This window comes from Bubalus kerabau, chromosome 7, assembly GCF_029407905.1.
Source record: "Bubalus kerabau isolate K-KA32 ecotype Philippines breed swamp buffalo chromosome 7, PCC_UOA_SB_1v2, whole genome shotgun sequence".
NCBI classification, from domain to species: Eukaryota; Metazoa; Chordata; class Mammalia; order Artiodactyla; family Bovidae; genus Bubalus; species Bubalus kerabau.
Window position 1 is genome coordinate 95,090,253 of NC_073630.1, and position 27,720 is coordinate 95,117,972.

At 37.8% G+C, this 27,720-nt stretch overlaps 2 protein-coding genes across 4 annotated transcripts in view; one reads left to right on the forward strand and one right to left on the reverse strand.

Annotated features, from left to right (window-relative positions):
* The window catches only part of ART3 (ADP-ribosyltransferase 3 (inactive)), a 144,678-nt gene that overhangs the window by 25,060 nt on the left and 91,898 nt on the right, over window positions 1–27,720 (forward strand). The gene's annotated exons all lie outside the window — the stretch shown is intronic.
* CXCL11 (C-X-C motif chemokine ligand 11) lies at window positions 12,823–14,365 on the reverse strand. Of its 2 annotated transcripts, none has more exons than XM_055588838.1 (4): window positions 14,256–14,365; window positions 13,548–13,674; window positions 13,364–13,436; window positions 12,823–13,122 (listed from the first exon to the last, which is right to left on the reverse strand). In XM_055588838.1, the coding sequence occupies exons 1-4, from the start codon at window positions 14,314–14,316 to the stop codon at window positions 13,063–13,065; spliced, it is 321 nt and encodes a 106-aa protein (XP_055444813.1). In that variant the 5' UTR covers window positions 14,317–14,365; the 3' UTR covers window positions 12,823–13,062. The 2 variants fall into 2 exon arrangements, with proteins under 2 accessions (XP_055444813.1, XP_055444812.1); XM_055588837.1 differs by having other exon boundaries at window positions 12,823–13,126.

Below are 27,720 nucleotides of genomic sequence, written 5' to 3' on the forward strand. Positions count from 1 at the left end.
TATCTCACATTTTCCCTCTCAGCCACTATACTCCAGTCACGGAGGCTTTTATACTAGCAATTTTCTTTATTTGGAATGTTTTCCCCCTTGTTCTTTGCATTGGTGGTTCCTTCTGGACGTTTGGATTTTATCTAAATAGTCCCTTCTCTTACCAAACAATCTAGAACATCCATGACCTTATTTTAATTCTCTGGCATTTCTCACACTCTGATACTTGCTTAATTTACTTATTAATGTCTGTTTTGTCTCATTCAATTATAAGCCCTCAAAGAACAGGGACCTTATCAGTCTTTTTCAGAGCTCATACCTTTCACCTTTGCATGTCACCTGGCATATGGAAGGTACTCAATAAATACTGGATGGATGGATAGATGTATACATCTTTCCAGACTTTAAGCAATGATGCAAATAAGAATTATACATCTTCAAAAAGAATTTCCATTGACTCATCACATGTCTACATTAAGACATGAATAAATACTACTGTTTCCTAGCTTTAGAAATCATGTTTAACCTAAGAAAGCTATAATTTCCCCAGAAGTTAGCATAGATTCAGATAAGTGGAATAAATACAGGTATTCTCAGCTAGCTATAGGTCAAAATCTTTATTTCTAGGACAGTGGGGTAAATAAGTAAAAGTTGGTACACTAAAACTTTTAAATTATTCATTGGAGGTTCTCTGCAATTATGTACTGAATGAATGAAGGAATGCAGGTCTTTTCAATGCATATTGCTTACGTGTTCATTGATGGTTTTGGAAGCAGAAGAACAAGGAGGATTGTACTTGTTCTCATTATTGTCTCTCTACTTTATGAAGGGAACCAAGCTAGTCTCATGGGATACTAGGATAAGATCCAGTGTCTGTCCTTGATGGATTTGCATTCTAACTAGAAAAGCCACAAATATGAAACAGTAAATATCAATTTAAAAAACTGTGTGATCAATGACAAATGAGTGGTATAGATAATATATGATATGGGGGGTTATAGGTGATTATATTTATTAAGACCAGTAATAGATGAACCTTAAAGTGTGGATTGTATTTAGACAAGTGGCCAGGAAGGGAAGCATACGCAGTTAGAGAAGTGTCACCAAAAATGGACTAGAGAGATGCCAGCCAGCCAATCAGGCAGATTGCTTCAGTCTCATAGGGTTGGTAATATCTTGTTAGGATTCTGTAGGATCTGGTCCTGAGGTTTACAGGTCTGTAAACTCATTTTTTTTCTAATAATTCAGGGTAAACACGTTCTTAGAGTTAATTCTGCAAACCAGATACACAAGAACGTGAGATGAAAATTAAATTTATTCATTTATATGAAGACCTTCCAGTGACTGGAATGATTGAGTCTGATAACCAATTCACTCTTTTCTAGTATCAGAGTACCTGAGAAGTTGAATTAGTTATCAGGTTGTTTTCTTGTGAAAATAGAATGAAAACAAAGGACTGTTTTCTCCTTGTTTTTAGTGGGGCTCTGCTCAGGAGAGAAACCTTTATAAGTGTGATCAATGTGGAGAATTCTGGAAAAAAAAAACCTTTAGAGACAATAGTAAGCCAACTATTACTTGTTATATCCACTGGCAGCCTTACATGAATCATGTGAATAAAAATCTAAGTAATAACTTTTAAATTTTAAATTTTGCATGACTTTTTATATATTCACTTTCTTAGTATTCACTGATCTGAGTCTAGTTTTTAAAAGAAAGAATTAAGGGGAAAAGTACATCTGTAGTTTCAGTTTCATTTGCTTTTGGTTTAAGACTATGGCATCAGGCCAAAAGAAAGTGTCTGCTGTAACAGACTTGTTACAGACCCAGAAAAAAAATGCTTTCCGAGAAACTAATGTGCTTAGAAGAAGTTTCCTAAAAAGTGAGCAGGAGCAATTCAGTGATTTCCATAGGCTGAGAATCCCCTCAGCTGATTTACAGTACGCCTTGGAGAGTCTGGGAGAGGAGGGTAAAGCTTTGCCTTGAGTTGTCAAAAGAGCCTCCTAGCTAACAGTGGCTGGTAATACTGGTTATATACTTTTGAGTTACCAGTGTGTCTCATCATTCACAGCCAGGGCAAAGTTGGTGATGTATACTTAAAATGAGCATGCTTGGGAAGGCCTGCAAATAAATAACTTCTGTTTGTATGCATACTGAAACCATGCCGTGCTTTGCTTTTCTCACACTTAATGGGATGATGAGATGGTCTGGGTCTCTACAGATAGCAGTGTATAGTTTGGTCTCTTACTTGCTCTGTAAACCTGGACAAACTGTTAGGTAGGTCTGTGCTTCAGTTTTCTTATTTTCAAATATGCATTATAATACATACCTTGCACATTGTTCTAAAGATGACAGATTATTAAAAAGGTATTTTAAGAAGTCTAAATGAAGTTTTAACTGGCCAGCATTTTAAAAATATAGCCAGGTCTCTGTCCAAGTTTAAGCTTATCTCCTAAGTGCAACAGGTAGTATTTTCTCTCTAGATGATGTAGTAACTCGTATGATCAGATGTGTCTGTTAGTCTACAGCATTGACCAGCCATAGCATGCCTCTCCTGGTGGAACTGAGGGCTGGAATCATGCAGCATTTAGTCTTAGGAAAGGGCTTATTTAGGTAACTTGTCTTACCTTCAGTGCATAAGAGTATACCATGAATTTACTAAACAAGACACAGATGCTCATTTTTTACTTTTCTTCTTTGTGCTATAGGTCATAGCCTGAAAAATTTAAAAGAAAGAAATTCAAGCCAGAAGTATTGATAAGGAAGAAATAAAATTTTGCATAGAAGATTTTTGCATAGGAACCACCCCTTCAAATTTAGAAATAATCAAATTTATCAAAGTAGGTGGCTATAAGATCAGTGTACTACGCATTCTCCATCAGAAACAAAATAATTTTAATGTTATTTTATAAAAATTTACAGAAGAAACAAATTCTTAAAAACATGAATATTAGGAGTGAAACTAACAAAAGGCAAGCAAGACTTGTTTGCAGAAAATGTAAGTGAATTTTTCTAAAATACTGTTGAGATTAAATACAGAAAGATTACCCTTTTGATAAAGTTAAGCAAAACTAAAGTTAAATAATATTTTAACTGTGTGTTTATAAATAAAAACTAATTTTAAAATGGCTTCCCAGGTGGTGCAGTGGTAAAGACTCTTCCTACTAATGCAGGAGATGCAAGAGACATCAGTTCGATCTTTGGGTTGGGAAGATCCCCTGGAGGAGCAAATGACAAATCGCTCCAGTATTCTTGCCTGGAGAATGCCATGGCCAGGGAAGCCTAGTAGGCTACAGTCATAAAGAGTTAGACATGACTGAGCAGCAGAACACACACAATTTTAAAAAGCAAGGGAGTGATGGTTGCACAATAACATGAATGTACTTAATATTGCTGAACTGAACACTTAAAAATGTTTCAGTTCAGTTCTGTTCACTCGCTCAGTTGTGTCCAACTCTTTGTGACCCCATGAACTGCAGCACGCCAGGCTTCCCTGTCCATCACCAACTCCTGGAGTTCACTCAATCTCACGTCCATCGAGTTGGTGATGCCATCCAGCCATCTCATCCTCTGTCGTCCCCTTCTCCTCCTGCCCTCAATCTCTCCCAGCATCAGAGTCTTTTCCAATGAGTCAACTCTTCGCATCAGGTGGCCACAGTACTGGAGTTTCAGCTTTAGCATCATTTCTTCCAAAGAACACCCAGGACTGATCTCCTTTAGAATGGACGGGTTGGATCTCCTTGCAGTCCAAGGGACTTTCAAGAGTCTTCTCCAACACCACAGTTCAAAAGCATCAGTTCTTCGGTGCTCAGCTTTCTTCACAGTCCACCTCTCACATCCATACATGACCACTGGAAAAACCATAGCCTTGACTAGACGGACCTTTGTTGGCAAAGTAATGTCTCTGCTTTTGAATATGCTATCTAGGTTGGTCATAACTTTCCTTCCAAGGAGTAAGCGTCTTTTAATTTCATGGCTGAAATCACCATCTGCAGTGATTTTGGAGCCCCAAAAAATAAAGTCTGACACTTGTTTCCACTGATTCCCCATCTATTTCCCATGAAGTGATGGGACCAGATGCCATGATCTTAGTTTTCTGAATGTTGAGCTTTAAGCCAACTTTTTCACTCTCCTCTTTCACTTTCATCAAGAGGCTTTTGAGTTCCTCTTCACTTTCTGCCATAAGGGTGGTGTCATGTGCATATCTGAGGTTATTGATATTTCTCCTGGCAATCTTGATTCCAGCTTGTGCTTCTTCCAGTCCAGCGTTTCTCATGATGTACTCTGCATAGAAGTTAAATAAGCAGGGTGCCAATATACAGGCTTGACGTACTCCTTTTCCTATTTGGAACCAGTCTGTTTTTCCATGTCCAGTTCTAACTGTTGAGACATGCATACAGGTTTCTCAGGAGGCAGATCAGGTGGTCTGGTATTCCCATCTCTTTCAGAATTTTCCACAGTTTATTGTGATCCACACAGTCAAAAGCTTTGGCATAGTCAATAAAGTGGAAATAGATGTTTTTCTGGAACTCTCTTGCTTTCTTGATGATCCAGCGGATGTTGGCAATTTGATCTCTGGTTCCTCTGCCTTTTCTAAAACCAGCTTGAACACCTGGAAGTTCACGGTTCACGTATTGCTGAAGCCTGGCTTGGAGAATTTTGAGCATTACTTTACTAGCGTGTGAGATGTTAGGTTATGTGTATTTTACCACAATTTTTAAAAATGCAAGGGAAGAAACAGTTCAGAATAGTGATTGTCTTGGGGTTGGCAGAGGCAAGGCAATAGGATAGGGAAGAAACACATAGTTACATTAAGTTATTAATGTTCTAGTTCTTGATTTGGGTGGTGTGTTCATGGGTCTTCATTTTATTATATATATGTGTATGCCTCAGAGGTAACAATGTATGTATCATCAACTACAGTGATTAATCCAAGTCTGTATACCAGTGGTCCACTGAAAAATTAATTGACTGTAAAGTTCTCATTTCAGAGAAAGTGTGAGAGTAAGTTTTTATTCCTGGTTCCTCCTTTTGAGAGGAGCAGAAGAAATGTGGCATAGATATGCCGCTGCTTTTCTGAGTCATTTCATATATTAAAAATGGAAGTTTCCAAGAATCTCAATTAAATTGTAGCAATGTTTTGACTTAACAGAGTGACTGATGGATTTAAATCATTGTGCTATTCAGAAAGGGACTTGTTCAGTCACTAAGTAGTATCTGACTCTGTGAATCTTATCCAGTGAACTGGCTCTTCACTTTGGGTGGCCAAAGTATTAGAGCTTCCGCTTCAGCATCAGTCCTTCCAATGAATATTCAGGGTTGATTTCCTTTAGGATTGACTGGTTTGATCTCCTTGCTGTCCAAGGGAGTCTCAAGAGTCTTCTCCAGCATCACAGTTTGAAAACATCAATTCTTCCAGGGAAGCCCCAGATCACATCTTTATCCATTCATCTGTTGATGGTCGTTTAGGTTGCTTCCATGTCTTGACTATTGAAAATAGTACTGCTGTGAACACTGGGGAGTGTGTATCTTTTTGAATTAGAGTTTTCTCTGGATATATGCCCAGGGGTGGGATTGCTGGACCATGTGGCGGTTCTGTTTTTAGTTTCTTAAGGAACCTCCATATGTTTCTCTGGAGTGATTGTACCAGTTTACTTTCCCAGCAAGAGTGTAAGAGGATTACCTTTTCTCCATCCTCTCCAGCATTTACTCTTTGTGGATGATGACCATTCTGACTGGTGTGAGGTGATACCTCTTTGTAGTTTTCACCTGCATTCTAATAATTAGCAATCTTGAGCGTCTTTTCATGTGCTTTTTGGCTGTTTGTTTGTTTTCTTTGGAGAAATATCTTTTCTCCAAAGGTTTTTCTTTGGAGGAAGGTTTTCTGTCTGTCTTTGGATTGAGTTGTTTTTCTTTCTTTTTTTAATATGTTGAGCTGCATGAACTGTGTATTTTGGAGACTAATCCCTTGTCAGTTGCTTTGTTTACAAATATTTTCTCTGATTATGTGGGGTGACTTTTTGTTTTGTTTATGTTTCCTTTGCTATGCAAAAAGCTTTTATGTTTAATTAGGTCTCATTTGTTTACTATTGCCTTTATTTTTTATTACTCTAGGAGGTAGATCTAAAAAGATACTGCTGTAACTTATGTCAAAGTGTGTTCTATGTTTTCTTCTATGAGTTTTATAGTCTGGTCTTACATGTAGGTCTTTAATCCATTTTGAATTTATTTTTGTATATAGTATTAGAGAATATTCTAATTTCATTTTTTAATGTGTAGCTGTCCAGTTTTCTCAGAACCACTTATTGAAGAGACTGTCTTTTCTCCATTGTATAGTCTTGCTTCCTTTGCATAAATTGTCCATAGGTGTGTGACTGTATTCTGGACTTTCTATCCTACCCTATTGATCTGCATTTCTTTTTTTTTTTTTTTTTTTGACTGAAATGTCTTTGTTTCACTATCATTCTTTAAAAAAATTTTTTTATTATTATATATATATTTTTTTTTACTTTACAATATTATATTGGTTTTGCCATACATCAACATGCATTCACCATGGGTGTACACGTGTTCCCCATCCTGAACCCTCCTCCCACCTCCCTCCCCATACCATCCCTCTGGGTCATCCCAGTGCACCAGCCCCAAGCTTCCTGTATCCTGCATCGAACCTGGACTGGCGTTTCATTTCTTACATGATATTATACATGTTTTAATGCCATTCTCCCAAATCATCCATCCCCCTGCCTCTCCCACAGAGTCAAAAAGACTGTTCTATACATCAGTGTCTCTTGCTGTCTCGCATACAGGGTTGTTGTTACCATCTTTCTAAATTCCATATATATGCGTTAGTATACTGTATTGGTGTTTTTCTTTCTGACTTACTTCACTCTGCCTAATAGCCTCCAGTTTCATCCACCTCATTAGAACTGATTCAAATGTATTCTTTTTAATGGCTGAGTAATACTCTATTGTGTATATGTACCTCAGCTTTCTTATCCATTCATCTGCTGATGGACATCTAGGTTGCTTCCTGGCTATTATAAACAGTGCTGCGATGAACATTGGGGTACACGTGTCTTTTTCAATTCTGGTTTCCTCGGTGTGTATGCCCAGCAGTGGGATTTCTGGGTCATATGGCAGTTCTATTTCCAGTTTTTGAAGGAATCTCCACACTGTTCTCCATAGTGGCTGTACTAGTTTGCATTCCCACCAACAGTGTAAGAGGGTTCCCTTTTCTCCACATCCTCTCCTGCATTTATTGCTTGTAGACTTTTGGATCACAGCCATTCTGACTGGCGTGAAATGGTACCTCATTGTGGTTTTGATTTGCATTTCTCTGATAATGAGTGATGTTGAGCATCTTTTCATGTGTTTGTTAGCCATCTGTATGTCTTCTTCAGAGAAATGTCTATTTAGTTCTTTGGCCCATTTTTTGATTGGGTCGTTTATTTTTCTTGAATTGAGCTGCAGGAGTTGCTTGTATATTTTTGAGATTAGTTGTTTGTCAGTTGCTTCATTTGCTATTATTTTCTCCCATTCTGAAGGCTGTCTTTTCACCTTGCTTATAGTTTCTTTCGTTGTGCAGAAGCTTTTAATTTTAATTAGATCCCATTTGTTTTCTTTTTTGCTTTTATTTCCAATATTCTTGGAGGTGGGTCATAGAGGATCCTGCTGTGATGTATGTGGGAGAGTGTTTTGCCTATGTTCTCCTCTAAGAGTTTTATAGTTTCTGGTCTTATGTTTAGATCTTTAATCCATTTTGAGTTTATTTTTGTGTATGGTGTTAGAAAGTGTTCTAGTTTCATTCTTTTACAAGTGGTTGACCAGTTTTTATATTTCTTTTATGGTTTATGGTACCACAGTGTTTCGATTACTATAGCTTTATAGTATAGTCTGAAGTCAGGGAGCCTGATTGCTCCAGCTTCATTTTCTTTCTCAAGATTGCTTTGTCTATTCAGGGTCTTTAGTGTTTCCATATAGATTTAAAAATTCTTTGAAAAATGTCACTGGTGTTTTGTTAGGGATTGCACTGAATCTGTAAATTGCCTTGGGTAGTGTAGTCATTTTGATAATACTGATTCTTCAGTCCAGAAACATGCTATGTCTTTCCATCCATTTCCACAAATGACATTTGTGTCATTTTCAGTTTCTATAGTTTTTGGAGTAAAGGTCTTTTGCCCTCTTTGGTAGGTTTATTCATAGATATTTTATCCTTTATGATATGATGGTAAATAGGACTGTTTCCTTAATTTCTCTTTGTGATCTTTTGTTAGTGTATAGATATGCAACAGACTTATGTATATTAATTTTGTATCCTGCAACTTTATTGAATTCATTGATGAGCTCTAGTAGTTTTCTAGTAGCATCTTTAGGATTATTTTTGTATAGTATTGTGTCATCTGCAAATAGTGACAGTTTACTTCTTTCCAATTTGATTCCTTTTATTTCTTTTTCTTCTCTGATTTATGTGGCTAGGACTTCTAAAATTATGTTGAACAGAAGTGGTGAGAGAGGACATCCTCTTCTTCCTGGTCTTGAGGAAAGGCTTTCCGCTTTTTACCATTGAGTGTGATGTTAGCTGTGGATTTGTCATATATGGCCTCTATTATGATGAGGTAGTTTCCACTCTGTGCCCACTTTCTGGAGAATTTTTATCATAAATGGGTGTTGAATTTTGTCACAATGATTTTTCTACATCTATTGAGATGATCGTATAGTTTTTATTCACCAGTTTTTTCCAGTGTTGTGTGTCATACTGATTTGTGGATATTGAAAAATCGTTGCATCCCTGGCATAAATTCCACTTGATTGTGGTGTCTGATCCTTTTATTGTCTTGTTGGATTCTGTTTGCTATTACTGTGTTGAGGACTTTTGTGTCTGTGTTCATCAGTGATACTGGCCTGTGCTGCTGCTGCTGCTAAGTCGCTTCAGTCATGTGCGACTCTGTGCGACCCCAGAGACGGCAGCCCACCAGGCTCCTCTGTCCATGGGATTTTCTGGGCAAGAGTACTGGAGTGGGGTGCCATTGCCTTCTCTGCATACTGGCCTGTAGTTTTCTTTTTTGTGGTATCTCTGTCTGGTTTTGATATTAAGATAATGGCAGCCTCATAGCATGAGTTTGGAAATGTTCCTTTGCAGGTTTTTGGAATAGTTTCAGATGGATAGGTGTTACCTCTTCTCTAAATGTTTGATAGAAATTGCTGTGAAGTCATCAGGTCCTAGACTTTTGTTTGTTGGGAGTTTTTAAATCACAGTTTAAACTTCAGTTCTTGTTATTGGTCTGTTCATATTTTCTATTTTCTCCTGGTTCAGTCTTGGGAGGTAGTACCTTTCTAAAAATTTGTCTTGTTTCCTTTTATTGTTACATTTTATTTCTATAGGAAGTGATGTTGATTTCACATGTACAGTAGTGAAAATTTGCTTTTTATGAACATGAAAGCAAAATAAAAGTGTTAAGAAGTTGCTGAGAATAATGAAGATTGATCAGAAATATGATAAAAGAAAATTTGTGATGATGGTATGAGAATAATTTGAAGTTTGGGAAATACAGACCTGAGCTATGGCAACATACTCCTTTTCCCAAGCTCTCCTAGTTCCAGTCAATCTTCTAAGCCATCCCCAGAATTACCTAGAATAACTAGGAAATAACTTAATTAGGGTCCTTATCTTATTCATGAACATTTAATGAATCCCCATTTTATAGATAGTAAAATTCAAGGTTGTTCAGTTAGACATTTGATATCCTTCATCCTCACTTCAACCAAACTAATTTAATTATTATTTTTAAAACTCAATTTATACTTTTCTACCATTATGCATTCCTTCATAATATTCCTTGATGTAAGTTCCTTTCCTTTAGTTTCTATTGCCATTTAGTTATTCCATTCTTAAATATTTATCAAGAATCTGATATCTGCTAGACAGTATACTATGGGCTAGGATTATAGTAACTTTCTTACTGAGCTTGCATTTGTGGAAGAGCATATATTAAGCACAGAAATACTTCTTTATTTGCAACAAATAGTGTCATGAAAAAGTGCAGTGTTCTGAAGACAAATAGGGAAGAAAATGTCATTTAAGCTGAGATGTAAGTGACAAGTAGGAATTAGTTTAATGAAGAAACAGGCTAAGCAAATGGTATGTGTAAAGGTACTAGGACTTCCCTGGTGGCTCAGATGGTAAAGCGTCTGTCTACAAAGCGGGAGACCTGGAGACCCGGGTTTGATCCCTGGGTCGGGAAGATCCCCTGGAGAAGGAAATGGCAATCCAGTACTATAGCCTGGAAAATCCCATGGATGGAGGAGCCTGGTAGGCTGCAGTCCATGGAGTCACTAAGAGTCAGACACGACTGAGTGACTTCACTTTCACTTTTCACTTTCATGCATTGGAGAAGGAAATGGCAACCCACTCCAGTGTTCTTGCCTGGAGAATCCCAGGGACAGGGGAGCCTGGTGGGCTGCCGTCTATGGGGTCGAACAGAGTCGGACACGACTGAAGTGACTTAGCAGCAGCAGCAGCATTTTAATTATGATGATGAGAAAGATTGAGGGCAGGAGGAGATGGAGGTGACAGAGGATGAAATGGTTGGGATGACATCACAGACTCAGTGAGCATGAGTTTGAGCAAACTCTGGGAGGTAGTTAAGGATAGGGAGGCATGGTGTGCTGTAGTCCATGGGGTCACAAAGAGTCGGACACAACTTAGCGACAGAATGACACAACTTAGCGACAGAACAACAACAGCATTAATTCTTTTATGTCTTATTTTGCTGTGAACAAATTTAAGTATTATATTGTTTCCCAATGATAACGTACTGATCTATGCTGCTACTGCTAAGTCACGTCAGTCGTGTCCGACTCTGTGTGACCCCATAGACGGCAGCCCACCAGGCTCCTCCGTCCCTGGGATTCTCCAGGCAAGAACACTGGAGTGGGTTGCCATTTCCTTCTCCAATGCATGAAAGTGAAAAGTGAAAGTGAATTCACTCAGTTGTCTGACTCTTCGAGACCCCATGGACTGAAGCCCACCAGGCTCCTCTGTCCATGTCCATGGGATTTTCCAGGCAAGAGTACTGGAGTGGGGTGCCATTGCCTTCCCCAACTGATCTATGCTACTTTACTTTAAAAAATATCAAATTTATAATGTAGCTCTTACTCGGTTTTTTTATTTTCAAAGATATTCTTTAAAAAAAAATCACTGTAAATTGTCAAATGTTAGATCCAAGTTTTAAAACTATCCAGGGAATTCTTATAGAAGTCCTATATCTGTATAGAAATCTATGTAGATTTATGATATATACACACGTAATATTTATGCTGTATATCTATACAGTATACCATAGAATAAATATATGATTTAGGTATTTATTTATTTATATACAGATATTCTGGATAACATTTTTGCTTCTCATTATTGCTTGTAGGCACAGTCAAAAGTTAGTCAGTAGGACTGTTGGGCTCTAGGCACCCTACTGTTCTCTTTACTTTTCTGTTCATTCTCTGATCTGTTTTATGGTTGGCTCTTTGATATTGATAAGAAGGATACACAAAAGATGCATTTAAATTGTTCTTTTGTTTTCAAATAAACATAACATGATTTTTGGTAATTCTATAAATATTTTAGTTTTCCCAATGTATGGATATCTATCTAAAGAGTGCTATAACAGCTAAGGTTTTTGGATCCACACAGAGAAACCAACTCTGGCTCACTTCAGTGGAAAGAAATTTAATTGGTCGTTGAAAATTTCACAAAAAGACTGAAGAATTGCATTTGGAAAATGTACAAAACCTAAGGGTGCTAGGTGGCAGGAAGGATTATAGCCACAGTCATGCTACAGGGACACGTTAGGGAGTCACCACTATCAGACTTACACTGTTACTGCTGCTGCTTTAAATATATCTTAACTGATAGCATCTTTGTGGTGCCTGCTGGAGTTCAAAGTCTAGGGTAGGAATGGTCTTGCTGAGACCTTGTTCTGGCCTTCAGGGAACGCCTTCCTTTGGCTTTTTCCTTTTGGCCTCCCGCCAAAGCTCACATAAGAAGAAATTAGCCCTGAGTAAGAAAGCAGTTTGACTGTAGGAAGATCCTTTAAAAAAAAGAAAAGAGATAGCTGTCCTTCACAACTACTCATTAAAATATATTTCAAAACAATTCTTTGTGATGACAGGTAGCTGTGTACCTCTTGAATTACAAGATAAAATTGTTTATGGTATCTTATGTTTCTGAAAAACATGTATTTGTTTCTGTTTTAAGGAGGGTTGTGGTAGCTTATTAGAGAAAAATTACTTGATTATTTTCAAAGTGAAACTACCTTAGATATCTCTAAATTTTATAGTACAGGCATGACTAAAAAAAAGATATTTTTCTAAGAAAAAGAATCACAGAAAGTAAATGTGGTTGCGAGATATGCACATATTATTTATTTTTCAGTATTTTTCTTTGGTAGACAAAAATATGTCATATTTAAAATGTGTCCAATGTATTAAAGAATGGATAAAACCAAAATTCATGGTTAACACATACATCCTAATTGCTTCAAATATCTCAATGAAAAAACGGTTATTTAAAAAATTCAAAACACCAGAGCTACTCATTTTGTTTTGAAATATTTGCACTCTTACCAGTTACCATTAGTTTATAATTGTTTTCATAGTACATTTCATGAATTACAGCCTTCTTTATAAAATAAGATAATGTTTAAGGACTTTCTCCATATATATATATATATATATATATATATATATAAAACTTCTGGGAAAAGGACTATGAATTGACATAAAAATTATTTAAGGAATGATTATTATACACATGGATGCTTTGACTTATGAGTCATGGTCTTAATTCTAGTAATAATAATATATTGTAATATGAAATATAGGTCAGGTATAGACAGATAACTTCTAGAGACAGAAGTGCATTCATAGCCATAGCAAAATAGTTATAAGTATCAAATCTCCTGGAGAGTTTCCTAACCTAGAAATGTGTGAATGTTCATTGCACCCGGCAGGAGAAAGTCAGTTTCCTTACTGCAGAGTTCTTATCTTTTCAGTAGTCACAGTTACACTTGTTCTAGGTTTTCAGATCCTCTTTTCCAGGACTTCATATATTTTTATATTTTTCAGAATTCTTTCTTTGAACTTTCTGTAATGAGAAAATGAGAATTTTACAGACTTGGACTGTTCTTGTTTCCTAGTGATTTAAGAGTTGACATGCAAAAATGTGTAGCAGGAAAGGAAAGTCGATAATAACCAGAGATCCCTTATCAGAACACTTCACACAGGATCATAACAAAACCATTCTGCAGTTGTCAAATTTTTTTCCCAAAAGATTTGTCTTGGATAAAGCAGATTATAAAATAGAAGTAATCTGGTAACCTACCTTGATAATAGCTTTTGCTTGCTTTGCCTTGGGATTTAGGCATCTTTGTCCTTTATGTGTTTTCAGGGTGATACTGTTAAGGGAAGGTCCAAAACAGTCTTAAATTTTCAATGGAAAAACATAAGAAAAACAACACAAAAAAGCTCCCCCCGCCACTATTATCTTCACCACGTCCATTACTTACATCACTTCTGTTTTGTCACAGTTATTAGTTGGGTAAATTATAGAGACTTTCTCAATATCTGCCACTTTGACTGCTTTTACTCCAGGGCCTATGCAAAGACACCGTCCCCCTTTGAACATAGGGAAGCCTAGAACAGATCACAGCATCAGTTACTAATACATTTGATTGCAGCAGTGGGCTCTGTTTTATAATCTTGATGAAGAATGTGAGCCAAGTTTTTAGTGAGACTAGAGATAGTAATTTGACAAATAGCACTCAACACTGCTGTTACTAGGAAAGAACTTAAGAAGTTGACAATTTTCTCTTTGAATTTGTAAGCAAACTATTAAAAAATAAAGAGAAGAATAAAAGAAGTTTATTAGAGATCAAGATTATTTGCCTGTTGCTTTTATGCTCAAGAACTTTTCCAGAAAGCAAATAACATTATCTCTTAAAATCTTCTTGGCAGACGTTTAAAACTGTTCCTAAAGGCTCTTGCCAGATTTTGTAGCTAAATAAATTCTGTTAAACGTATCATTTCTAGTTTCAGTTAAACATTTCCAATATTCTCTGCCAAAGCTGTAGCAACTGCTAATGTTTGAGGGTAAATAAAAATTCACTGTATATTTTGAGATAAAAGTGAACGAAAAGACATTTGAAGCATTAGAAAAGACATTTGAAGCATTAGAAAAGACATTTATAGGTTGAGAAATAAAAGGTACCATATACCTTGAACAATTGCAGCACATAATATCACAGTCAGGACTATAGCCATGCCCTTCACACTCATGCTTGTTGCTGCTGCTTTGGCTTTGATATTCTTCTTGGAGGAAGGAGAAAAGCAGATCGTGGAAGAGAATTCTTTCTGGCATATTTAAGGCACTTTATACACCAGCAGTCCTCTCCTACGGCAAGAGGAATTTCCCTCCTTGAGTCATGTTCCTTTCTTCCAAGAGATTCTATTTTGTTCTCATCTGTCGTTCCTTCCTTTTGTTACAGTATTGAAAGTAATATGAATGTGAAAGCACTTTGTAGACAGTAAAGGGCTATATAGAGTATTCCCAGCCTTCCAGTAGCATTTCCTAGAAATGTTTATTGGACTACCCTGGGCAGTGAAATTCTGATTGCCATTCATTCTTCCATTTAGGAAGATTGTCTTCTGATTTTCAGTCCTTTCACCTCCATCCTTCTCAGAACTATATAAAAGAACATTCTGTAAAACAAATTATACTTTTGCTTTTAAGTCCAAACTTTTGAATGGGAGGCCTATTTTGTTTGACATCAAATGACATTTTATTTCAACTTATTTATATTTTTTACTGTAATTTATAATTTATTTATTTATAATTTTTGACTATGTCTGAAGAAATCTTCTAAAGACTTGTACTTCTGAATTTATATCCATTTATTTTTGCATGTTTAACAGTTTTTGCACATATGTATTTCTCAAGCATTATTGTTTAGTACATAAAGTTGTGTGAATTGTGGATTTTTAAAAAACGGTTCTTTTTTTATTTTTTATTTTTTTTTCAAAAAAAAGTCACCTATTTTATTTCAAATTACAGTTATGAACATACAGAGAAATTATGTAATCCATGGATGACTTTTTAAAAAACCTAAAGCACTGAGAAGAATATAAAGCTTCCCCATACACTCCTCTTCTATTCATCAGTGAAATAACTACCTATTTTTAAGGTAACATAACAACCAATTACTCTTGACAAGTCGTTTATACAAAACACCTGAACACCTGTGCTAAGACATTCACTAGCAAATCATTATTCAAAGGTTATGATTTTTAAAAATCTAAATAAATACACCTTGCTGTTGTAAGAGTGCTCTTTAATTGCAGGGCTTTTTTCCCTTTCAAGTTCTGAAACAGTTTTATGGCACACCACTCCCTTCTCCACACCCCCCAACTCCCCTGAATAATTGCTATGTTCACTGCCAACATTATAACCATTTTTTTGAGTCTAAAGTACCCATATTTAAGTGGCAGTAAAGAACAAATACTCAGCCTTTCTAAACTTGCTTTTGCAATCAAGGCTGAAAGAAAAATATTAAGTTTTCCACTTTTTTCCTCTGTAATCTTCCTGGAATAAAATTAAAAGCTTCTGCACAACAAAAGAAACTATAAGCAAGGTGAAAAGACAGCCTTCAGAATGGGAGAAAAATAATAGCAAATGAAGCAACTGACAAACAACTAATCTCAAAAATATACAAGCAACTCCTGCAGCTCAATTCCAGAAAAATAAATGACCCAATCAAAAAATGGGCCAAAGAACTAAATAGACATTTCTCCAAAGAAGCTATACAAATGGCTAACAAACATGAAAAAAATCTCAACATGACTCATTATCAGACAAATGCAAAGCAAAACCACAATGAGGTACCATTTCACGCCAGTCAGAATGGCTGTGATCCAAAAGTCTACAAGCAATAAATGCAGGAGAGGATGTGGAGAAAAGGGAACCCTCTTACACTGTTTACACTGTTGGTGGGAATGCAAACTAGTACAGCCACTATGGAGAACAGTGTGGAGATTCCTTACAAAACTGGAAATAGAACTGCCATATGACCCAGCAATCCCACTGCTGGGCATACACACCAAGGAAACCAGAATTGAAAGAGACACGTGTACCCCAGTGTTCATCACAGCACTGTTTATAGTAGCCAGGACATGGAAGCAACCTAGATGTCCATCAGCAGATGAATGGATAAGAAAGCTGTGGTGCATATACACAATGGAGTATTACTCAGCCATTAAAAAGAATACGTTTGAATCAGTTCTAATGAGGTGGATGAAACTGGAGCCTATTATATAGAGTGAAGTAAGCCAGAAAGAAAAACACCAATACAGTATACTAATGCATATATATGGAATTTAGAAAGATGGTAACGACAACCCTGTATGCGAGACAGCAGAAGAGACAGATGTATAGAACAGTCTTTTGGACTCTGTTGGGGGCGGGGGGGGGGAATGATTTGGGAGAATGGCATTGAAACATGTATAATATCATAAAAAAATAAAGATATAGTATCAACATTATTTTATAAATCAAGGCAGATTAAAGAACAACTAGAGAAATCAACTTCTTCTCTAAATTATTTGGTTAGAAATATGCTTTCATTCTCTTGTGTGCACAGTTTTATAGAATACTAGTGATACTACTATTTTTAAATGAGTTGGGGAAAAAAACAAACTACAAGCAACTGAAATGGGGATATGGTATTTTTTTCAGCTCTTCTGTGGAGTAAATTAGTTTTGATTATACTCCTAACTTGTTTGCCATGATTGATACCCATGTGGTCATTTATTTCCTTCAAAATCATCTATTTATAAACAGTTGTTTTTAAAAAACGGTTCTTTCTCATGCTGTGTTTGTATTTCTTGGATTCTACTTTGATATAACCCTGCTTTCTTTTTATCTTTACCGTTTCCTCTTAAGGGGCTTCCCTGATAGCTCAGCAGGTAAAGAACCACCTGCAATTCAGGAGTCCCTGGTTCAGTTCCTGGGTTGGGAAGATCCCCTGGAGAAGGGGTAGGCTACCCACTCCAGTATTCTTGGGCTTCTCTGCTGGCTTAGCTGGTAAATAATCCACCTCCAAAGTGGGAGACCAGGGTTCCATCCCTGGGTTGGGAAGATCCCCTGGAGAAGGGAACAGCTACCTACTCTAGTATTCTGGCCTGGAGAATTACATGGACTGTGTAGTCCATGTGGTAGTAAAGAATCGACCGGACTGAGTGACTGTCACTTTCACTTCACTTTCCTCTTAAGCTTTCTAAATCTATTTGTTTTAAATGTCTTTTGCAAACACTTAAAATATCATATCAAAGGGATTTTTAATAGGTGAATGTAATTATTTACTATGTAATTGGTAGAAGGCAATGGCAACCCACTCCAGGACTCTTGCCTGGAAAATCCCATGGACGGAGGAGCTTGGTAGGCTGCAGTCCATGGGGTCGTGAAGAATCGGACACGACTGAGGGGCTTCACTTTTCCCTTTCATGCATTGGAGAAGGAAATGGCAACCCACTCCAGTGTTCTTGCCTGGAGAATCCCAGGGACGGGGGAGCCTGGTGGGCTGCCGTCTATGGGGTCGCACAGAGTCGGACACGACTGAAGTGACTTAGCAGCAGTAGCAGCAGCAAGCTTTATAAAATGCTTCCTAGATGTTTCTTTTCTGTCTTTATGTTTCCTGTGGTTTCTTTCTAACTTTAAATATATATTTTTTTAACATTTTCTTATGTGATTTGGACAGAATACAGCGTTTTGTGTTCTGCTAGTAATATTAATTTTTTTTAACCTGACTTTTTCTGGTATTTTACATCAACCATAAATAGAATCTTCTGGTTCCTCCCTTTGTAAGATGAGAAAAATCAATGTAATTTTCAAACCTTTCTTCCTATTTCCTAGTTTTGTATTTTCAGATGGTTATTTCACATTACTCAACTTCTTTTTTGGGAATTATCATTACATTTTATTCTGAAATCACATACTTATTTAGATGTGTGTGTCTTAGTCACTCAGTCATGTCCGACTCTTTGTGACCCCATGGACTGGAGCCTACCAGGCTCCTGTGTCCATGGAGTTCTCCAAGCAAGAATACTGGAGTGGGTTGCCATTCCCTTCTCCAAGGGATCTTCCCAACCCAGGGGTCAAACCCAGTTAGTTCTCCTGCATTGCAGGCAGATTCTTTACCATCTCAGCCAACAGGTCCTACATTTATCAATCATTCAAGTCTTTAAAACCTCTTAGTCTTTATTTTAATTAATCTCAAAGTGGTTGGAATATTATTTCTCTTTCTCATTGATTCATTTAACATTTTTCTCACAGGAAAACAAAGTAAAAGGAATATGTTCTTTGATTTCATAAATCCTTATCGATTATTTTTTCTTCAAGTTCTTAGGTAATACATAGAACCAAAATTATGCAGAGTTGGTTTCGTGCTCTAACCTTTTTACTTCTTTTTTTGAGCTATACAAAAAGTAAACTTAATTAGACTCTGGCAGGTACTAATATGGATGCTTTCTCCTTCCTTCACACTCTTTCCCTTTTTACTGCCTTTTCCTCCCAGGGTCTCTGCCTTAAAGATTACTGGGAAGCACCACCCCATTCTATAGTATCAATAGTTCATTGTTCATTCATTCATTGGACAAATATTTATTTTATTACATGCCTAGCACTCTTTTTTTTTTTTTTTTTTTTTTAATTTTTTTTTTAATTTTATTTTATTTTTAAACTTTACATAACTGTATTAGATTTGCCAAATATCAAAATGAATCCGCCACAGGTATACATGTGTTCCCCATCCTGAACCCTCCTCCCTCCTCCCTCCCCATTCCATCCCTCTGGGTCGTCCCAGTGCACCAGCCCCAAGCATCCAGTATCGTGCATCGAACCTGGACTGGCAACTCGTTTCATACATGATATTTTACATGTTTCAATGCCATTCTCCCAAATCTTCCCACCCTCTCCCTCTCCCACAGAGTCCATAAGACTGTTCTATACATCAGTGTCTCTTTTGCTGTCTCGTACACAGGGTTATTGTTACCATCTTTCTAAATTCCATATATATGCGTTAGTATACTGTATTGGTGTTTTTCTTTCTGGCTTACTTCACTCTGTATAATAGGCTCCAGTTTCATCCACCTCATTAGAACTGATTCAAATGTATTCTTTTTAATGGCTGAATAATACTCCATTGTGTATATGTACCTCAGCTTTCTTATCCATTCATCTGCTGATGGACATCTAGGTTGCTTCCATGTCCTGGCTATTATAAACAGTGCTGCGATGAACATTGGGGTACTCGTGTCTCTTTCCCTTCTGGTTTCCTCAGTGTGTATGCCCAGCAGTGGGATTGCTGGATCATAAGGCAGGTCTATTTCCAGTTTTTTAAGGAATCTCCTCACTGTTCTCCATAGTGGCTGTACTAGTTTGCATTCCCACCAACAGTGTAAGAGGGTTCCCTTTTCTCCACACCCTCTCCAGCATTTATTACTTGTAGACTTTTGGATCGCAGCCATTCTGACTGGCGTGAAATGGTACCTCATAGTGGTTTTGATTTGCATTTCTCTGATAATGAGTGATGTTGAGCATCTTTTCATGTGTTTGTTAGCCATCTGGATGTCTTCTTTGGAGAAATGTGTATTTAGTTCTTTGGCCCATTTTTTGATTGGGTCATTTATTTTTCTGGAGTTGAGCTGTAGGAGTTGCTTGTATATTCTTGAGATTAGTTGTTTGTCAGTTGCTTCATTTGCTATTATCTTCTCCCATTCTGAAGGCTGTCTTTTCACCTTGCTAATAGTTTCCTTTGATGTGCAGAAGCTTTTAAGGTTAATTAGGTCCCATTTGTTTATTTTTGCTTTTATTTCCAATATTCTGGGAGGTGGGTCATAGAGGATCCCCTCAAGAAACAAGAAAAAAGTCAAATAAATAACCTAGCACTCTTTTGAGTATTGAAGATAGAGCAGTGGACAAAACCAAGTTCCTTCTTGTGTCTTTAAAGTTTTGTAGTGTTCTAATTTATTGTAGAAGGCAGTCTGCCTAATTTCAAACGTGTTCTTTAAGTGTGTCTTTAACCCTATGACTTTTTCTGACCTAAACACTTTCTATTATCACATGAGGAGGATTAATTCTTTGAGAACATCCCCTTCTCTAGTGAGTTTGAGAGATCCCTCTTATTTCTGTCATATAATATAGTTCCTTTAAGATGGAATGTACTTTCCTCAGCTTTCCTGAATCCTTTCCTTAAGTTTTGATATCTTCATAAAGTTTTCTTTAATACCTTGATTTCTTCTGGCTTGATAGCATTTACTGTCTTGTCTAGCTTTATCTAGAAGTATAATGATTAACCACATACTTAATTTTAAATATTCTAGTAGCCACATTTAAAACATTTTTTTTCTCTTTATTTTTTTGGCCTTGTTGTGCAGCTTATGTGGTCCTAGTACTCTGACCAGGGATTGAACTCAGGTCTCTTCCAGTGGAAGTACAGAGTCCTAACCACTGGTGCTGTGCTCAGTTGCTTCTGTCGTGTCCGACTCATTGTGACCCATGGACTGTAGCCTGCCGGGCTCCCCTGTCCATGGGATTCTCCAGGCAAGAATACCGAAGTGGGTTGTCATGCCCTCCTCCAGGGGAAATTCCCGACTCAGGATTGAACCCATATCTCTGGTGTCTCCTGCATTGCAGGCAGGTTCTTTACTCACTGAACCACAGGACTGCCAGGAAATTATCTTTAGTAGCTACATTTAAGGAGTAAAAGGAAATAGGTGACATTAATTTTAATAATATTTTTATTTTGTTTAAAACATGAAAGATTATCATTTCAAGGTGTAACCATTATAAAATCATTAAGTAAGATTTTAATTTTTTAGTACTATTATTTATTTATTTTTAAATATAAATTTATTTACTTTAATTGGAGGCTAATTACTTTACAATATTGTATTGGTTTTGCCATACATCAACATGCATCTGCCATGGGTGTACACGTGTTCCCCATCCTGAACCCCCCTCCCACCTCCCTCCCCATACCATCCCTCTGGGTCATCCCAGTGCACCAGCCCCAAGCATCCAGTATCATGCATCGAACCTGGACTGGTGATTTGTTTCATATATGATATTCTACATGTTTCAATGCCGTTTTCCCAAATCATCCCACCCTCTCCCTCTCCCACAGAGTCCAAAAGACTGTTCTATACATGTGTCTCTTTTTCTGTCTCTCATACAGGGTTATCGTTATCATCTTTCTAAATTCCATATATAGGTGTTAGTATACTGTATTGGTGTTTTTCTTTCTGGTTTATTTCACTCTGTATAATAGGCTCCAGTTTCATCCACCTCATTAGAACTGATTCAAATGTATTCTTTTTAATGGCTGAGTAATACTCTATTGTGTACTACACTTTTAAATTGGACTAACCACATTTCAGATGCTTAGTAGCCACATGTGTTTCAGTTCAGTTCAGTTGCACAGTCGTGCCCGAGTCTTTGTGACCCAATGAATCGCAGCACGCCAGGCCTCCCTGTCCATCACCAACTCCCGAAGTTCACTCAAACTCATGTCCATCGAGTCAGTGATGCTATCCAGCCCTCTCATCCTCTGTCGTCCCCTTCTCCTCCTGCCCCCAATCCCTCCCAGCATCAGAATCTTTTCCAATGAGTCAACTATTCGCATGAGGTGGCCAAAGTACTGGAGTTTCAGCTTCAGCATCATTCCTTTCAAAGAACACCTAGGACTGATCTCCTTTAGAATGGACAGGTTGGATCTCCTTGCAGTCCAAGGAACTCTCAAGAGTCTTCTCCAACACCACAGTTCAAAAGTATCAATTCTTCGGTGCTCAGCTTTCTTGACAGAAACTCTCACATCCATACATGACCACTGGAAAAACCATAGCCTTGACTAGACAAACCTTTGTTGACAAAGCAATGTCTCTGCTTTTTAATGTGCTAGCTAGGTTGGTCATAACTTTCCTTCCAAGGAGTAAGCGTCTTTTAATTTCATGGCTGCAATCACCATCTCCAGTGATCTGGGAGCCCAAAAAAATAAAGTCTGACACTGTTTCCACTGTTCCCCATCTATTTCCCATGAAATGATGGGACCAGAAGCCATGATCTTAGTTTTCTGAATGTTGAGCTTTAAGGCAACTTTTTCACTCGCCTCTTTCACTTTCATCAAGAGGCTTTTTAGTTCCTCTTCACTTTCTGCCATAAGGGTGGTGTCATGTGCATATCTGAGGTTATTGATATTTCTCCCGGCAATCTTGATTCCAGCTTGTGCTTCTTCCAGCTCAGCGTTTCTCATAATGTACTCTGCATAGAAGTTAAATAAGCAGGGTGACAATATACAGCCTTGATGTACTCCTTTTCCTATTTGGAACCAGTCTGTTTTTCCATGTCCAGTTCTAACTGTTGCTTCCTGACCTGCATACAGGTTTCTCAAGAGGCTGGTCAGGTAGTCTGTTATTCCCATCTCTTGAAGAATTTCCCACAGTTTATTGTGATCCACACAGTCAAAGGCTTTGTCATAGTCAATAAAGCAGAAATAGATGTTTTTCTGGAACTCTCTTGCTTTCTTGATGATCCAGCGGATGTTGGCAATTTGATCTCTGGTTCCTCTGCCTTTTCTAAAACCAGCTTGAACACCTGGAAGTTCACGGTTCACATATTGCTGAAGCCTGGCTTGGAGAATTTTGAGCATTACTTTACTAGCATGTGAGATGAGTGCAATTGTGCAGTAGTTTGAGCATTCTTTGGCATTGCCTTTCTTTGGGATTGGAATGAAAACTGACCTTTTCCAGTCCTGTGGCCACTGCTGAGTTTTCCAAATTTGCTGGCATATTGAGTGCAGCACTTTCACAGCATCATCTTTCAGGATTTGAAATAGCTCCACTGGAATTCCATCACCTCCACTAGCTTTGTTCGTAGTGATGCTTTCTAAGGCCCACTTGACTTCACATTCCAGGATGTCTGGCTCTAGGTCAGTGATCACACCATCGTGATTATCTAGATCGTGAAGATCTTTTTTGTACAGTTCTTCTGTGTATTCTTGCCACCTCTTCTTAATATCTTCTGCTTCTGTGGGTCCATTCCATTTCTGTCCTGTATCGAGCCCATCTTTGCATGAAATGTTCCCTTGGTATCTCTAATTTTCTTGAAGAGATCTCTAGTCTTTCCTATTCTGTTGTTTTCCTCTATTTCTTTGCATTGATCGCTGAGGAAGGCTTTCTTATCTCTTCTTGCTATTCTTTGGAACTCTGCATTCAGATGCTTATGTCTTTCCTTTTCTCCTTTGCTTTCTGCTTCTCTTCATTTCATAGCTATTTGTAAGGCCTCCTTAGACAGCCATTTTGCTTTTTCACATTTCTTTTCCATGGGGATGGTCTTGATCCCTGTCTTCTGTACAGTGTCACGAACCTCCGTTCATAGTTCATCAGGCACTCTATCAGATCTAGTCCCTTCAGTCTCTTTTCTCACTTCCACTGTATAATCATAAGGGATTTGATTTAGGTCATACCTAATGGTCTAGTGGTTTTCCCTACTTTCTTCAATTTCAGTCTGAATTTGGCAATAAGGAGTTCATGATCTGAGCCACAGTCAGCTCCCAGTCTTGTTTTTGTTGACTGTATAGAGCTTCTCCATCTTTGGCTGCAAAGAATATAATCAATCTGATTTCGGTGTTGACCATCTGGTGATGTCTATGTGTAGAGTCTTCTCTTGTGTTGTTGAAAGAGGGTGTTTGCTATGACCAGTGGGTTCTCTTGGCAAAACTCTATTAGTCTTTGCCCTGCTTCATTCTGTATTCCAGGGCCAAATTTGCCTGTTACTCCAGGTGTTTCTTGACTTCCTACTTTTGCATTCCAATCCCCTATAATGAAAAGGACACCTTTTTTGGGTGTTAGTTCTAAAAGGTCTTGTAGGTCTTCATGGAACCGTTCAACTTCAGCTTCTTCAGTGTTACTGGTCGGGGCATAGACTTGGATTACTGTGATATTGAATGGTTTGCCTTGGAAACGAACAGAGATCATTCTGTCATTTTTAAGATTGCATCCAAGTACTGCATTTTGGACTCTTTTGTTGACCATGATGGCTGCTCCATTATTTCTAATGGATTCCTGCCTGCAGTAGTAGATATAATGGTCATCTTTAGTTAAATTCACCCATTGCAGTCCGTTTAGTTTTGATTCCTGGGATGTCAATGTTCACTCTTGCCATCTTCTGTTTGACCACTTCCAATTTGCCTTGATTCATGGACCTAACATTCCAGGTTCCTATGCAATATTGCTCTTTACAGCATCGAACCTTGCTTCTATCACCAGTCACATCCACAACTGGGTGTTGTTTTTGCTTTGGCTCCATGCCTTCATTCTTTCTGGAGTTATTTCTCCACTGATCTCCAGTAACATATTGGACACCTACCGACCAGGGGAGTTCCTCTTTCAGTATCCTATCATTTTGCCTTTTCATACTGTTCATGGGGTTCTCATGGCAAGAATACTGAAGTGGTTTGCCATTCCCTTCTCCAGTAGACCACATTCTGACAGACCTCTCTACCATGACCCATCCGTCTTGGGTGGCTCCACATGGCATGGCTTAGTTTCATTGAGTTAGACCAGGTTGTGGTCCATGTGATCATATTGGCTAGTTTCCTGTGATTATGGTTTCAGTGTGTCTGCCCTCTGATGCCCTCTTGCAACACCTACTGTCTTACTTGGGTTTCTCTTACCTTGGATGTGGGATATCTCTTCATGGCTGCTCCAGCAAAGCGCAGCCGCTGCTCCTTACCTTGGACGAGGGATATCTCTTCACAGCCGCCCCTCCTGACCTTGAATGTGGACAGTACTTGTCTAGTTATTCATTTAGCATATTATACTACCTTGATATTATATTTTAAATAAAGATGGGGATAGAGCTAAGAAGAGATACTACGCTTTTTAAAATTTTTTTAGTTTGTTTTAGAAACTTTTCTAAATCTTCCTAGTCCTTTTGTTCTTTCTCTCTTCACTAAGTGGTTATATCTCATTGTGTCTTCTCTTTGATTAAGCAGGACAAAAATTAAACTTCATTCTCTCTGTTTGTAGTAGTGTTTGCCTTTTTTGTTGTTGTTGTTTCTGGAATTGAACTATTTTAAGTTCATCCATTCAAACAAGTTTCCATTTGAATTTGAAGGAGAATCTCTGAATGTAGTTCTTATGATTAATTTCCAAAAAACTTTGCAGCTTAACAGTTCTATAATCTGTGATTCATATGAAGTTTTAGTTATGATTCTCAATTATGCAATTAATATAGAGTTTTAAAGTGTTTTCAAATGGGGAGAGATTAGCGCAAGGCAGTTAAAAATAATTCCCAACTCAGCATTCATTAAGTCTTTGAATAACATATTGTTTGCGGAAAAAATTAATCAAGACTGTTTTGCTAGTTAAATTAATTAAAAGTGGGTTAGAAATAGAACAGTTCTCGTTTATTATAAAGCAGTATAATGTAACAGAGGGCTTCCCAGGTGGTGCTAGTGGTAAAGGACCCACCTGCCAATGCAGGTTAGACTCAGGTTCCATCCCTGGATCAAAAAGATCCCTGGAGGATGCCACAGCAACCCACTCCGGTATTCTTGCCTGAGAATCCCACTCACAGTGGAGCCTGTGCAGTCCATAGGGTCGCACAGAGTCAGACACGACTGAAGTGACTTACCATGCATGCATTATGTAACAGAATCCTGTTGTTTTGAGTTTATAGAAGACAGATGACTCACTCCTAGGGTAGAGGTTGCCACACATGTGATAGGCACCTAAAATAATGTGAATAGGTTGAACAGATTGATGTAGAGTCCTTAACTCTTAAAAGTACAGTAGTACAAAACCTGATGCTCTTTCATAGAGGGATTAAGGGGAGTTGGTGATGGACAGGGAGGCCTGGTGTGCTGTGATTCATGGGGTTGCAAAGAGTTGGACACGACTGAACGACTGAACTGAACTGAACTGAAGGCATTTAGGGAGCTGCCAGTGGATTTTTTCAGAAACCCTTAATGGAATTCTACTTCTGTGATTTTCCTTTAACATTAATAAATACCTTTTCCAGAAATCAGAAGATCCTGCTGGCTATATTCAAGGCAGCTATTAGGCACTGGGCAAGGCTGTATTTTTTCCAAATTAAATTTTGGGAAAAATGGTATAGACAATAAAAAAATTATTATGGCATGAAGGAGTAGTGTATGTGTTATTGCTATTTGAAAGCATTCCACAGAAATAATGAATTTTGAGAAGGATTTTTCTGAGCTTATACTTAGTCTCCTTCTGGGACTTTGACATAAGACATTTTCAAAATGTAGTGTAATGTAATCTGGCATTTGTGAGTAAGATGTACAAGAACTCACATTTCATAAGGATGATTTCATCTGTGATATGCACTGCCCCAAACATTGCAGTCTCAAATACATGCACAAAAGAAGGGCCAGTTTTCAGTGGCCTTCATCTCCATACTGACCCAGCTGACCCACTGCTAGCCATCTACTTTTCCTCTCCTTTTCAGAATGATAGAAGGAATCAGAACCTGATGCACCTTGTGTGAAAGATGACTGAATTCTACCAAATTTCTGATGTTAAAGGAGAGACAGTTATTGGTACTCTAAAAGATGAGCACAAAAAGAAAAAAAAATGAGCTTTTAGCTTTCAGGGATTGAAGATTTCAAAGTTACTGTCAGTTCAGTTTATTTTGCTTTTTATCTGTGCCTTTTTGTGCTGGTCAGACACAGGCTACCTGTATCTTGTTCCTGGAGTTGGATGGCTTCCCATTGTCTTAATTAGATTTATTGCAAAGGAAAGGGTTTCCTGGAACAGCTAAGCTGCAGGTGATTTATTAAACTGTAATTCTTTCATTTTCTTGGAAATAAGTTAAGATTTCAATCTACCATTCTTCTGAAAAGGAAATTTAATGTTTTACCTTTGAGGAAGGAAGAGTTATGAAATAACAACCATTATTCACTTTTTTCAACCTGTTTGTTTTATGTAGAACCAAACTTACTTGCCTTGAAATGTTAACTTTTTGCCAAGTTGATTTTATTAAAGTATAGTTACTGCTACTGCTAAGTCACTTCAGTCGTGTCCGACTCTGTGCGACCCCACAGAGGGCAGCCCACCAGGCTCCCCCATCCCTGGGATTCTCCAGGCAAGAACACTGGAGTGGGTTGCCATTTCCTTCTCCAATGCATGAAAGTGAAAAGTGAAAGTGAAGTCGCTCAGTCGTGTCCGACCCTCAGCGACCCCATGGATTGCAGCCTACCAGGCTCCTCCATCCATGGGATTTTCCAGGCAGGATACTGGAGTGGGGTGCCATTGCCTTCTCCGAAGTATAGTTAAGTGTCAGATAATTCAGAAGGAAACAAAGAACATGGGTTTGAAAGTGAATTGCTTTCCTTTAGTATTTTAGGTATGATTTTAAGACCTCATATGTTGAAATTTAGAAGACAGAGAAGTTCTGTTATCTCACTGAACAGATTATCAACCCTCTTTTCCATGTCCTCTGTACTCCTCACAGAATGTTTGCTGCTATTTGAGCCAGGAGCAGTGGGTTGTATATAGCAGCTTCAGCATCACCATAAACTTCAAAGAAATCATTTTTCTCACAACAAAGGCATCTCTATTCATGGCCTTAAATTGGCCGCCTGGAAAATGACTGCAATCTACAACTGC

Bases quoted from the DNA above. Each gene is read 5' to 3' on its own strand.
- CXCL11 (XM_055588838.1), bottom strand. From the start codon at position 14,316: ATGAGTGTGAAGGGCATGGCTATAGTCCTGACTGTGATATTATGTGCT. The intron at 13,437-13,547 runs GTAAGTAATGGA...TTCCCTTAACAG, and splicing joins TGTGACAAAACAGAAGTGAT to TATCACCCTGAAAACACATA. The intron at 13,123-13,363 runs GTAGGTTACCAG...CATTACAGAAAG, and splicing joins AAGCAAAAGCTATTATCAAG to TTCAAAGAAAGAATTCTGAA.